Source organism: Chrysochloris asiatica, unplaced genomic scaffold (assembly GCF_000296735.1).
Source record: "Chrysochloris asiatica unplaced genomic scaffold, ChrAsi1.0 scaffold00097, whole genome shotgun sequence".
NCBI classification, from domain to species: Eukaryota; Metazoa; Chordata; class Mammalia; order Afrosoricida; family Chrysochloridae; genus Chrysochloris; species Chrysochloris asiatica.
The window spans coordinates 11713032-11726154 of NW_006408615.1; the positions used below are offsets into that span (position 1 = coordinate 11713032).

General features: G+C 40.2%; 1 protein-coding gene across 2 annotated transcripts in view; it reads left to right on the top strand.

Annotated features, from left to right (window-relative positions):
- The window catches only part of SLC25A17 (solute carrier family 25 (mitochondrial carrier; peroxisomal membrane protein, 34kDa), member 17), a 77663-nt gene that overhangs the window by 49947 nt on the left and 14593 nt on the right, over positions 1–13123 (top strand). For both annotated transcript variants that reach the window (XM_006866881.1, XM_006866882.1), the window contains 3 exons: positions 8495–8611; positions 9531–9676; positions 10091–10186. In XM_006866881.1, the coding sequence (XP_006866943.1) occupies positions 8495–8611; positions 9531–9676; positions 10091–10186 (359 nt within the window). The remainder of the gene's footprint in view (positions 1–8494; positions 8612–9530; positions 9677–10090; positions 10187–13123) is intronic.

Here is a 13123-nt window from a genome sequence, read left to right on the forward strand (position 1 = left end):
ATGCTTTAAAACATTTATTCAATTCCAAACACTAAAAATGAACAGGCAAACAAAATTCTGTGTGGAGGCTCATTGAAATGACATATTAGATTTGGGGGACTTTGATGCTTTATGATACAACATGTCCTCATCCAAGAACAGATCAGATCTTGCCATTTGTCCAGAATTTGTTTTACGGATTTTCATAGACATTTATTGTTTTCCCCACATATGTTTCATACCTTTCTTCATAAATATGCTCATAAGTATTTTATAGTTTTTGACACTTTTGTATAGGAGAATAAGGACAATCTATTGAATTTTCTTCATTTATCTGAATTAAAACCACCACTTTGGACAATTGAGGGAATTGGGACAAGCTCAGGGCAAATGGATGTGGGCTTCTTATGAATCAGAAATGCTCTCTAGGGATATCTTGGTAGGGACTTCTCTTAATGTCAGAGAAAATGGTTAAGAAAGAATGGGCAGACACTATTTGTCACATAGGATGGCCATGTGTATATCTGAGAGAACTTAAGTTTTACTCCTAAAGGTCAGTGATTCAAATTCACTCAGCAGTGATGCGAAAGAAAGGTCTGGAGATCTGCTTCCGAAAGGTAACAGCCTTGAAAACCTTATAAAGCAGTTCCACTCTGCACACCTGGACTCGCCATGAGTTGAGTGTTGAGTTCTGGCAGCACTGGTGGTTAAGTGGTAGATTTTGGCCTTTCAAGCATGAGATGTCCTTCTCCAGGGACACATCCCTCTTGATAACAAGTCCAAAGTATGAGAGTGATTCTGGCTGCACTTCTTCCAACCCAGAGTTGTTTGTTCTTCGGGCAGTCAATGGTACCTTTAATATTCTTCTTCATCACCATAATTCAAATGCATCAATTCTTCTACGCTCTTCATTATTCATTGCCCAATTTTCACATGGATATGAGGCGATTGAAAATATCATACCTTGGGCCAGGTGCACCTTAGTCCTCAAACTGACATATTTGCTCTTGAACACTTGAATGAGGTCTCTTGCAGCAGGTTTGCCCAATGCAGTATGTCCTTTGATTCTTTTTTTTAAAAAATGTTTTTATTTTGGATTGATCTGATTAACTTTCATGCAAACTAATTTTCACAACAAACAGGATCTTATTCTATGAATGGATAATTATAATTCATTACGTAATTCATATGCTGTCTCCTGAGCATCTCTGGAATCTGTTACCTCTTCTTCATATGCATAGCCTCCTCCCCACTTCTCACTAGACCACTGCTCAAGCCTGATGTCCTTACCTCTGGTACCTTACTCACTCACCCAGGTTCTACAGTCTTACCCAAGCCACTTTCTGAAAGAGCAGCTTTCAAACAGCATCGCAACTCAGAGAAATTAAATTTGAGATTTGTTCACTTGGAAAAAAAATTAGACTAGACCAAGGTTTTGTAGAGAAGGAGCCTTCTTTTTTTTTACATAATTGCAACAAACAGCAATCTAGTTTGAGCACTTCTGTATTTGAGACCATTTATTTATAATATATTGACTTCTGATACATTTGAGATCACTGTTGTTTATGGTTTTATGTCTAAGGATGACTCAGTCTCAGAGACTAACTTATATAACATTCCATGAAACTACCAGTTTATGGAATATAAATATGTACACTGTTCTCCAAAGCCGTTGATTTGCAGTCTGATATCTAATTACCCACCAGGTATGCACAACCCTTGTCTTTCTTTTCACTGTACCTTGTTTGTGTCCTTTCTCTGATCATAGTTTATCATTTGACTAGATTTCTCCATATCTAACACAGCTGGGACTGGTATTATAGGGCGGTTAGTTTAAAAAATCATTTAGGGTGTGGAATTTAAATAGCCTGTTTATCATAAGTGTTTTTATTTTAACTTAACGATGTATGAGTATATACACAGGGGCTTCCAAAAGTTTGTTGAAAAATTCTGTTTTTTCCATGAACTTTTTGAAGCCCCTTGAATGCTTTCTTTTTTTCTTTATGTGCACAAGTATACACAGCACAACATTTCAGATTCAACAGTGTTTGCATGTACAGCTCATTGACAGTAGTTCCATCACATCACGTTGTGCTCCTGTTCTCACTGTCTCTGTCCAGAGTATTTCACTGCCTTTACCTTAGACTCCCTTTTTCTTAAAGTTTTTCTCTGTGTTTCAAAATTGCTCTCATCCATTTAATCTCATAAAGATGTTTTGTGAAAAGAGTACAAAATGAACATTCTTTACAGAATGAGCTAAATTGTTTGCTGGTTTAATGATGACTTCATGGGACAATTTTGGTTTAAGGTTTAAATGTGGTTTCCAATCTTGATGTAGTTTTCCAATTGCCTTTCTTGGCATTTGGGTTTAGTGATAGCAATTCTGTGGTTTCTTCTGAAATGACCAAATCTATAATGCTTTGCCGACAATAACATAGACCATTGCATAAGTAGGTGTGAGAACAGACACTGTGCACTCTTGAGCATAAAACTCAGTGTGGTGGAAGTAGAAGAGCCTGAGGCCTACTAGAGAGGAGCCCTCTGGGCACTGTGGGCATTCGTCAGTGTGTCTTTTAAAGGGAAAGAAGAACACAGGTTATCTGGTGAGTCCATTATGGAGAGCTGGTTAAAAGAGAATCCTCTGTAGTAATACCATTGTCATTTACTCACATTTGTGGTTTGTGTTTGGAGGAGAATATTCAAAGTACTGGACTGCCAGAAGAGTAAACCAATCTGTGTTGGTAGAAGTACAGCTAGAATGCTCCTTAGAAGCCAGGATGGCCAGACTTCATCCCTCGTATTTCAGACATATTATCAGGAGAGACTAGTCCCTGGAGAAGGACATCATACTTGTTATGGAGACTCAGCAAAAAAAGGATCATCCCAAAAAAACAGAATGGCACCATGGCAGCAGCAATGGGCTTACTCATGGCAACGATTCTGATACTGATGCAGGACCAGGAAGTGTTAAAGTTGTGTTGTACCTCAGGTCGCTATGACAGCTCCTAACAACAGCAATAACAATAAAATATATATTACTCTGCAAAATCCATACAGTAGAATAGAAGAAAGACCAAATATGCAAAGATAAGTGAAATAAAAATATTACGTTTTCTGCAGATGGCTTCTTGAGTGAATAACCACTTGGTGATTGGATTAACCCAATGATTCTTACCTGGGGCTGGTTTTGACCCAGAGGGACCATAATGGCAGGGTTTGGAGACATCTTGGGTGCTACTAGCATCTGGTGGACCACTCATGAGCAGCTGTAGGATCAGCACTGGATTGTGAACCATAGGGTCAGCAGCTCAAACCCACCAGTTGCTCCATGGAACCCCTATGTATGGCTGCTGTAAGCATCTTGGGGGTTGAGTTCAGAGATGCTGCTTAGCATCCTATGCAGTAGCACCTCCTCTCCTTGTCAAAAAAAGAACTCTTCAGCCCAGAATGCCAGTAATGTCATGGTTGAGAATTTTGAAATCCTTTTTATCCTGTAATTCTCTTTTGTTGTTAAGTGCCATCTAGTTGGTTCTGACTCATAGCCACCCAGGTTTCCTAGACTTTAAAAAAAAATCTTCTTAGGAGCAGAAAACCTCACCTTTCTCACATGGAACAGATAGTGGACTCCAACTGCTGATCTTGTGGTTTGCAGTTTTCTTATCTTGTTAAGTGCCATCAAGTCACTTTTGACCCATAGAGAAGCTGGTGGGTTTGAACCGCTGCTTATTCTACAATGCCACACCAGGACTCATATAGGTCTTTTACTGATGGAGAATTCCTTGGAAATTACTCCTGTGAAATTTTAACTTCTCCTGATACTCCTTATGTGTATTTAAATTGTTGTTGTTAAGTGCAATTGAGTCGGTTCCAACCCATAGTGACCCTGTATAGGATTTCCGAGAAGCAGCTGGTGAGCTTGAACTGCCCACCTTGTGGCACAAACAGACTGCAGTTCAGCGCATTAACCCATAGCACCATCCCAGGACTCAAAGTAATTAGAAGAACCTTTATCTCTTTCTAAGGAGTCATGGGGCTATAGTAGTTCACTGCTCAGCTGGGAGCCCGAAAGATGGTTTGAATCCACCAGCTTCTCCATGGAGAAATATGAAGTCTGTTTCCATAAAGATTTACAGCTTCGGCAGCCCCGAAGGGCAGATCAGCTCTGTCCCATAGAGTCCTGTGAGTTGGAATTGACTCCGCGATAGTAACTGAGTTTTCTTGCTGCTGGTATTGTAATCACTATAGAAACAAGTTTCCTTTTTCCTCAGAGAGCTAGGAACAGCATTGTTGTTATTAAAATTTTATATGAAACTTAGAAATGTATTATTTATTATCTCTCTACAGAAAAGAATTCCATAAAACATAATACCCTGGGGAAGAATTTGGGAATAGAACCTTACAGATAACTTAAATGAAAAGAAGACACTTGCCATTCTTAAGAGATTAGGATTTTTACCAGTATTTTTTTTTTTCAGAATGCTGATATTGTTCTCATTGCCATAGTTCACAATGCATCTCCAGCCCTCATACATTAAATCTTTAAAGCAGGTTTGTTCCTGGTGTATATTAAGATGCCTTCCTGTGCCCTTTAGGCCTGGGAATAAACTTACTCCCATGACTCAATTTTCAATCAAACAATTGTTGTTGTTGTTAGGTGCCATCGAATCGGTACCAACCCATAGCGACCTTATGCATAGCAGAATGAAATATTAAATATTGCCCGATCCTTGGCCAACCTCACTATTGTTGCCATGCTTGAGTCCATCGATGCTGCCACTTGGCCAATCCATCTCGTTGGAGGTCTTCCTCTTTTTCTCTGACCTTCCACCTTACCAAACTTGATATCCTTCTCCAGCAACTGCTGGAGAAGGTCAGTAAGGTGAATAATAATACTAGGGACTTAAGCACTCCTTATAATAGTCAATCTTTTGGGATCAGAAGAACAATGGTTGCCCATAATCCCTAAAGTTAGGAAAAAAGGAGTGGAAATGGAAAACATAGGGAAGAAGAGGGGATTAGTGATGTTAACATTGTGGGGATTTCAATCAATGACACAAAGCAAAGGAATGCATCCTTAAAAAAAACTTTTTATTTTGAATTGGATGAAGGTTTACAAAGCAAACCAGTTTTCCATTCATCCAATTCAAAATAAAAAGTTTTTTTTATTATTTTTAAAGATGCATTCCTTTGTAGAGTGTTAAGTGGCTAGATTTGTGGCTTTGATCTGCCGTTTTCTTCTATTTATAGTCAGTTCTGGAATCCCGGTGTGGTGCTATAGGATACTGCAAGGTTGGTGGATTAAACTCACCAGCTGCTCCTCGGAAACCCTATACAGGGTCACTATGGGCCAGTACCAACTCAGTGGCACTTAACAACAACAACATAGTCCTAGTGTGGTGCTGTAGGAGAAGCACTGGACAGCTAACTGCAAGGTCAGCATTTCAAACTCACCACCAGCTCCTTGGAAACCCTATACAGGGTCTCTATGAGTCACTATAGACCGCTGGTGTGGTGCTGTGGGTTAAGGCACTACACTGCAAGGTCAGCAGTTCAAGCTCATCCCATGCTCCTGAGAAACCCTATGCAGGGTCGCTATGGCTCGGAACCAACTCAATGGCATTTAACAGCAACAGAGTCACTATGGGAGTCCTGGTGCGGCGCTGTAGGATAAGTACTGGATCATAAAGTTGATTTGAACCACAAGGTTGGCAGTTCAAACTCACCAGCTGCTCCTTGAAAACCCTATACAGGGTTGCTATGAGTCGGAACCTACTCAGTGGTACGTACCAACAACAGCATGAGCCCAGTGCTTTTCCTACATACAGTGCTTACACTTCCCTGAGGAGTCTTGGTTTGGCACTGTGGGATAAAGCACTGGACCACAAGGTTGGCTTGACCCACAAGGTGGGTGATTCAAACCCACCATCTGCTCCTCAGAAACCCTATACAAGGTCACTGTGAACTGACTCAGGCACAATAACTGCATACTTCCCAGAAGTCCATACCTCATTAACATAGTTAGTATTGTATTCTCTCCATAACAAAGGAAACTTAGCTGCTGATAAAAGGATTTGTTTTCTTGATTTCAGAAGAACTATATCCCAATTATTCCTTGAAACAGTATATAACTATAGTCAGTGTATTAAGTTACTATTTTATCTCTTAATTTTGGTTCTATTTTCATGTAAATGATGTATTACTCAGAAAGGAAAGAAAATAGAACCACGAAGTTAGAACGACCATTCTCCTCCTCTTAGGTAGATAATGCTATCGTCCAGCTGAAGGAACCATCACAGTGCAGAGCTGCACAGGCTCACGAAGGAGCGGACAGCCATCTTTATCCATTGGATCCATCATAGGTTATTTAAGAGCTGGAATTCATAGTCATGCTGGTTTCTGGCACATTCTCCTCAGTAGAAAGTTATTTTTTTACTTGATTCTACAAGGGGGCTTCAAAAAGTTTGTAGTATAATGGAATTAAAAGATAACAGAATTTTTCAACAAACTTTTTGAAGCCACTTGTATAACCAAGTAGAAAAATAACATAATCAAGTAAAAAAAAAAACAACAACAGAGGATGCCAGGTTTAGTCAATTTGGATTTTAAGTATTTTGAGTGTCTGTCTAAAGTGGATAAAATATACTTCGCCATCTATTTTGAATTAGGGAATGAAAAACGTACTTGAAGTTCACAGATAAAAAGCTTTGAAATGTGAATTTTTTTTTTTTTTTTACAAGGACTTTGTTTCCTTATTTAGAATAATGGTGTACAGTTTTGTACTTGAGCTTGTGTTAATAATGGGAGTATGAAGCAGAATTGAAAATAATGGTTGAACCTTTATTTTGGTTGCATTACTGTTCAGGGTGTGTGCCTGTCTCTTGACTAGAACATGAAGAAACTATTGATTTCCAGAGAATTAATGTCAGGAATATACGCACTGTGCCCTTCTTCAGCATCCGTGGACACTTGTCTCTAGTTCTGAGCTCTTCCAACTTCTTTTTCATCATTCAAAAAGATAAAAAAATAAAAAAGCATTTAACTGCTTGGTAGCCCTATCTAGTCTGATTTTTCTGACTGTTGATTTTCCTCTGTTAAGTGATGTATGTGTACATTGCATGGATTAGGAATACCTTCTGGGGTCTGGGCAAGTGGGCATGGATTGATATTTTCAGATTACCTGCAGTGCCTCAACCAGCAGTGTGTGACTCCTTAAGTCATAACTAAAGATGACTCTTTGGTGTTGGATGAATCTATAGGAATACAAAAAATGCCTCATTAATGATGTATTTCCTTTTGAGAAATGAGTTCTCTTAATGCTTTTAAGAGGTAGGTAGGTAGTAAAATACCTAATTTTTGCAACTGTGTGCAACAAACAAAAAAGTCAAACTTGAATCTCTTGACTGTTTACTAAGTTTATCCCTGGGCAGCCTGTATGTTTTAAGAGTCCTTTAGTCAGGACCTTCTTTGTCAGTTGTGTTTAAATAACTTTAGCATAAGGAGGTTTCTCTTCCTTTGGGTTGTGCCTCCTGGTTCTTAAGAGCTTGACTAGTGCCAGACAGCTCCAGTGGTGCTTGCTCATTAAGTTTGCTCCGTTACTTATTTAAATTACTTGTAAAGTATATGCTGTGTCAGGCATTTTGTTACAACTCTATCTGCTGTCTTTTGTTTTTTTAATCATTTCAGGACTGTTGAGGAATATTATAATATCTCAAGATGGTATTAGATTGGGATCATGTATTTTCCAAAAAGAAGTACCTACCTGGCTCATTGTATTGTTCCGCTCTGAGGCAACCTTGGGGGACCACAATCCCCATCTTTAAGCTTGTAAGGATTATGATGCTTTTAAGGCTGTGCAAGGTGTTTGTGACAACTTCTAACTATTGCTTGCTAACTCCCTGCATCCTAACTCCCTAAATGACTAAGAACTCTTCTATGAGCTTCTTGTCTGCTGAAACACTTTTGAAATTTCACCATTTTCTCCCTCTGTCTGCCACTCTTTGTACCAGATCCATCCTCACTGAAAACTCTATGAGCTGCTTACATGACAGTAATAAATTGTGTGTTTTATATGAAGTTGTCAGGGGCTTAGCATGTGATCGATGAGCCACTCTCCCTCTCTGAAGTTTTTTAGACAGGTCCCACATAATGAACAAGTTAGTTCAGTTCCTAAATCTGTCTTTAAATTGAATTTGTACATTAAGTTAGAACAGGTATGGTTTGTATCTATTAGCAAAATTGCTTCTCTGGATGCTCTGTAAGTGGTGAGTAGATTGTCTCCAATTACACAAATGTGTAAATTCATTCTCTCTTTTTTTGCTGTGCTATTTTGCTATCAGAAAGGCTTCTGAATTGCATCTGACCTAGTGACTTGTGTTGTACTGAGGCACAGAGACTCCTGGTAAGTCAGTGGCAGCAGTCTGAGGGGCACTTTGGTCAGGGAAAGCTTTAGCATACGGCAGTAATACTAACAGGTTACAGTTTGCTTTTCTTTTGTCTCTCCCATTTCTTTTTAAAGGAGTGGTGAATGTGCTGCTAACAACTCCACTCTGGGTGGTAAATACCAGACTGAAGCTGCAAGGGGCAAAATTCAGGAATGAGGACATTGTACCAACCAACTACAAAGGTATTATTGGTAAGTGTCTTCTGGGTGAGTTCTTGTTTGAAGGTTTTCTTTTCTCTTTGTATCTGGACTTTACTGCCACAATGATGCTGTGTAACAGCTTCAGATCTCAGTGTACACAAGCACTTTTCTAGCTCATGTGTCTATGGTTTGACAGCCTAAATTTGATTGTTCTAGGCTAACCCCAGCCTGCAAGTCTCAGCTCCCCATATCTCTAGTCCTCACCTTGGGGCCAGCCAAAGCATGTTCTTCTCAGGATGATGGCAAAAGTAAAAGAGTAAAAATTATACCAGCATATATATAAGTCCCTGCTTGCATTTTGCTAACATTCAGTTGGTCAAGGCATATCACATGGCCAAGCCTAAAGACAAGGGGTAGAGAACTATACTGCTCACATGGAGTGGAGGGAAAGGGCTGACATTAAAACAAAATAATAATCTGCTATGCATGTTTTCTCGAGTTTAGTACCTTTTGGATAAAGGTACCAGGTTAATATTTGATACCTTTGAACTTCTGCTTTTTGATAGTACCATACTGCCAGTTTCTCCTTTCCTGTGTTTCCTTCTTTGTATATTAAAGCAATGTAGAGAGAACCTTTTAGAATGAGAGCAATGGTTTTCTTAAAAGGAAAATCTCCTGTATGTAGTGGACTTATCTTATGTTATACTGGACTTTGCTGTGAAACCTGTGGGCTATCAGTTCATAGTACTACAGAGTTCTTGGTGGTGTTGCTGCTGATTAGTTAGGAACACTTGGCATTCTAACCTCAGATTGTCAGAAAACAATTGCCTATGATTGAAGCTGATCTCTCAATAGCTTGGTGTGACTGTCAGTGTCTGATTATTATTTTAAAAATAATTATCTGTTGAATTTTCCCCTAAATTAGCGGGTTGTTGCAAGGGTTTCTGAAAGTCCCTGATTTTTTGCTTAGATGCGTTTCACCAGATAATTCGAGATGAAGGAATCTTGGCTCTGTGGAACGGTACATTCCCCTCCTTGCTGTTGGTCTTCAATCCTGCTATCCAGTTCATGTTCTACGAAGGTTTAAAACGGCAGATTTTAAAGAAACGACTGAAGGTAATCCCCAAAGCAGTGAAATAATAATCTGGTGGTTCAGTGGGTAAGTGGTCAGTTGCTAACTGAAAAATTGGTGGTTCAAACACACCAGCTGTTTCTTGGGAGGAAGATGTGACAATCTGCATATATAAAGATTGTTGGTTGTTTGTTGTGAAGTACCATCGAGTTGGTTCCAACTCATACTGAACCCTGTATTGTGTTTCCCAGGAGCAATAGGTGATTTGAACCGCCAACTTTGCAGTTCAAATGACCCTGCGGTCCAGTGGATTATCCTATAGTGCTATTAAGATTACAGCCTAGAAAATCCTCAAGGGGCGTTTGACTCTGTTCTGTAGGGTTAATGTGAGTTGAAATTGACATGATAACACATCAGTTGTTAGGATTAACATGTTTCTGTCTTCCTTTGCTTTCCAGCTTTCTTCTGCAGACGTGTTCATCATTGGTGCAATAGCCAAAGCAATTGCCACCACCGTCACCTATCCCATGCAGACTGTACAATCGATTTTGAGGGTGAGTATAGGGCTCTCCCCATATGCAGCCAGGCAACATGCTTTAATACAGCGTCTCTCTGCTTGAAAGCCTCAACTCCTTTTTATCGTTGTTGTTAAGTGCCATTGTGGTGGTTTTGACTCACAGTGAATGATCCTGTATAGGGTTTTCGAGATTGTGAATCTTTACCAAGCAGGAACAGAAAGCCTCATCTTTCTACTGTGGAGTAGCTGGTGTGCTCAAGCCACTGACATTGTGATTTGCAGTCCAGTGTTTATCCTAAAGAGCCGCTGCATTCCCTTCAACTCCTTTAAGCAGTGTTAATAAATGTTTATCTTCTCATCTTTCAAGATGTTAGGGAAATTTTCTTCCAGAAGCTCTTCAGCTATCTCCTCTGTGGACCTCTCTGATTCTTCCTGTTCCAGAATGCCAGTAATTCTTAAATTGTTCCTCTTCATGTTATCCAGCTTGAATCTTAGACTCTCTTCAGATTTTTTTTTACCCTTTTTTCTGCTTGCTCTTCTATCTTAGCAGTATTGAGAGATTTGTCTTCCAGCTCGCTGGTTCCAGCTTCCATCTCTTCAATTCTGCTCCTTTCCCCTTGCAGTGTATTGTCCATTTCTGATATTTTATTATTAATCAACTAGACCTCTTTTTGCTGGTTTTGAATTGTTTCCAATGCTATATTGTTTTTGTTTGATTGCTCTTGTAGTACTTTCCTGACTTCTTCCTTGTTTTCCTCTACCCCTTTTCAGAGCATTTGAATTTGTTTCCATATCATTCTTCTGAATTCCTTCTCAGGCAAATCCAAAACCTGTTCTTCTTCTTCTGGAAAGCCTTTGTCTGTCTCCAGCTCATTTGTCTCAGTTACTCTTTTTTGATTTTAGACATGTTTTGATATTTTTTGTTGTGTTTTGTTGGTCATTTCTAGTAATGGGTTTTTAATGCTTAAATGGATGTTAGTTGCTGTGTTATTAAGCTTTCTGTCTGTCTCCTGGTGGATATGATCAGGAGATAGGCTTTCCTTTTCACATGTAATGCTTAGCAGCTATTATTGGCTCTTGTCTCAATGGTGGAATATTATGGGGTATGTTTGTTGCTTGTCTATATGGCCACAATTACTCTTCTTGGGTAATGTGGGAGACAAAGCTCCCACCTCCAGGAAAAATGTGTGATCAAAAGGCCCAAAAGCAGAAGCAATATACAAGCAGAGACAAAAACTATCACTTTGAAACAAAAATAAAACTGTGGCCGACTGGCTAGTCACACAGGCAGTGTGTGTGCACCATAGACCATAGACGCCTCCAGTAGTGGGTGGGGTTGTCCACGCACTCAGGCCCCTCCTCTAGTCACCAGCGTAGAGGTGCACAGATAGATATTGAGAAGTTAATGAGAGAAAGATTGTCTACTATTTTTGCCTCTGAAGGTCAGTTAGGTATCTGCGTGTGCACAGTGTAATTCTTGAAATAGTTGTCTTTTTATGTTGGGGTTTTACAGATTGTTCTATGGTTTATCTGTCAGGCCAAACCTGCTTATTTCTTGCTGGATAGGCAGGAGTAAAGGGTCCCACAAAAGTTAACTTTAGGGCTGGGACCCACAGGCAGAAGTCAAAAGGAGCAGCCAAAGAATTTGCCCTTGGACCGATGGGGCTCTTGCTCTCTGTGCATGGGAAAACTGTGGTCTCAATGCTGGACTTTTTTGGGGATGCGCACTCACCCTCCTGAAGGTGTCCGGACTGGGCAACGAAGGCGTGACAGGGAAGAGGAGGAAAAAATGTGTAGAATCCCCCCACACCTCCTTTTGCAAATGTCACTGAGCTGCTTTTAGCACTGTTTCCCTGTGCCCCGGGTTCCCTATGCCGGTCTGGCAGTGGCCCCGCCCTCTGCCTTCTGCCCACTGCCTGGGCTGGATGGCCAAAGAGGGAGTCCCATGTCTTGACTGATCCCTAAGTCGCAGTATTTTCCTTTGTATGTGATTTTTCCACTGGCGGTTGTGGGAAACTGATGCCCTGAACTTTATGCTAGATCCAGGTGCGGTTCCTCGAGAGCAGCTTCTCTGGGTTTTCAACCCCGCCCCCACAGAGCCTGTCCTACCTGACTCTGCTCTGCCGCCACCAAAACTGGATTGTTGTTGTTGTTGTGAAATGCCATTGAGTCACTGTATAAGGTTTCCAAGGAGAAACTGGTGAGCTTGACTGCCAACTTTGCAGTTCAAACGGCTTTGCAATCTGGCGCATTAACCCACAGCGCCACACCAGGACTCCAAAACCGTATTAAGCAGTGTTAATACAGCAGTAAAATAGTCAGTTGGTAGGCCATAGTACTCCTCATCCATTTTCTGTTTGGTTGATAGTCTGTTAACCAGATTATTCTCTATTAGCTTCTTATTTGGTTTGGAATGAAGTTTGATCGTTTGCAATTTCTGAGGTAACATGTTCTTGTTAGGTGCTATCAAGTCTGTTCCAACTCATAATGACCCTTTGTACAGTAGGACAAAACCCTGCCCTTTCCTGTGCCATCTTCACAATTACTGCTGTATTTGAAACTGGTTGCAATCACTGTGTTAGTCCATCACCCTGAGAGTCTGCCTATTTTTCAGTGACCCTGTACTTTACCAAGCATACTGTCCGTCTCAAGGGATTGGTCCTTCCTGATAACATCTCCAGAGTATGTGTGACAAAGTCGTGCCATCTTTATCTAGGCTTGTTCTGGCCATTCCTCTTCCAAGACAAATTTGTTTGTTCTTTTGTCCCTCTGTGGTGTATTCAGTATTCTTGGCATTGACTGTGGATCTAAATGAAATAAAATTCTTGACAACTTTAATGTTTATTTATTGTGATGGAGAATTTTTGTTTTCTTTATGCTGAAGTGTAATCATACTGAAGGCTATATTCGATTTTCATCAGTAAGTGCTTTAGAAGTTCTCTTCACTTTTAGCACACAAGGCTGTGTCATTTGC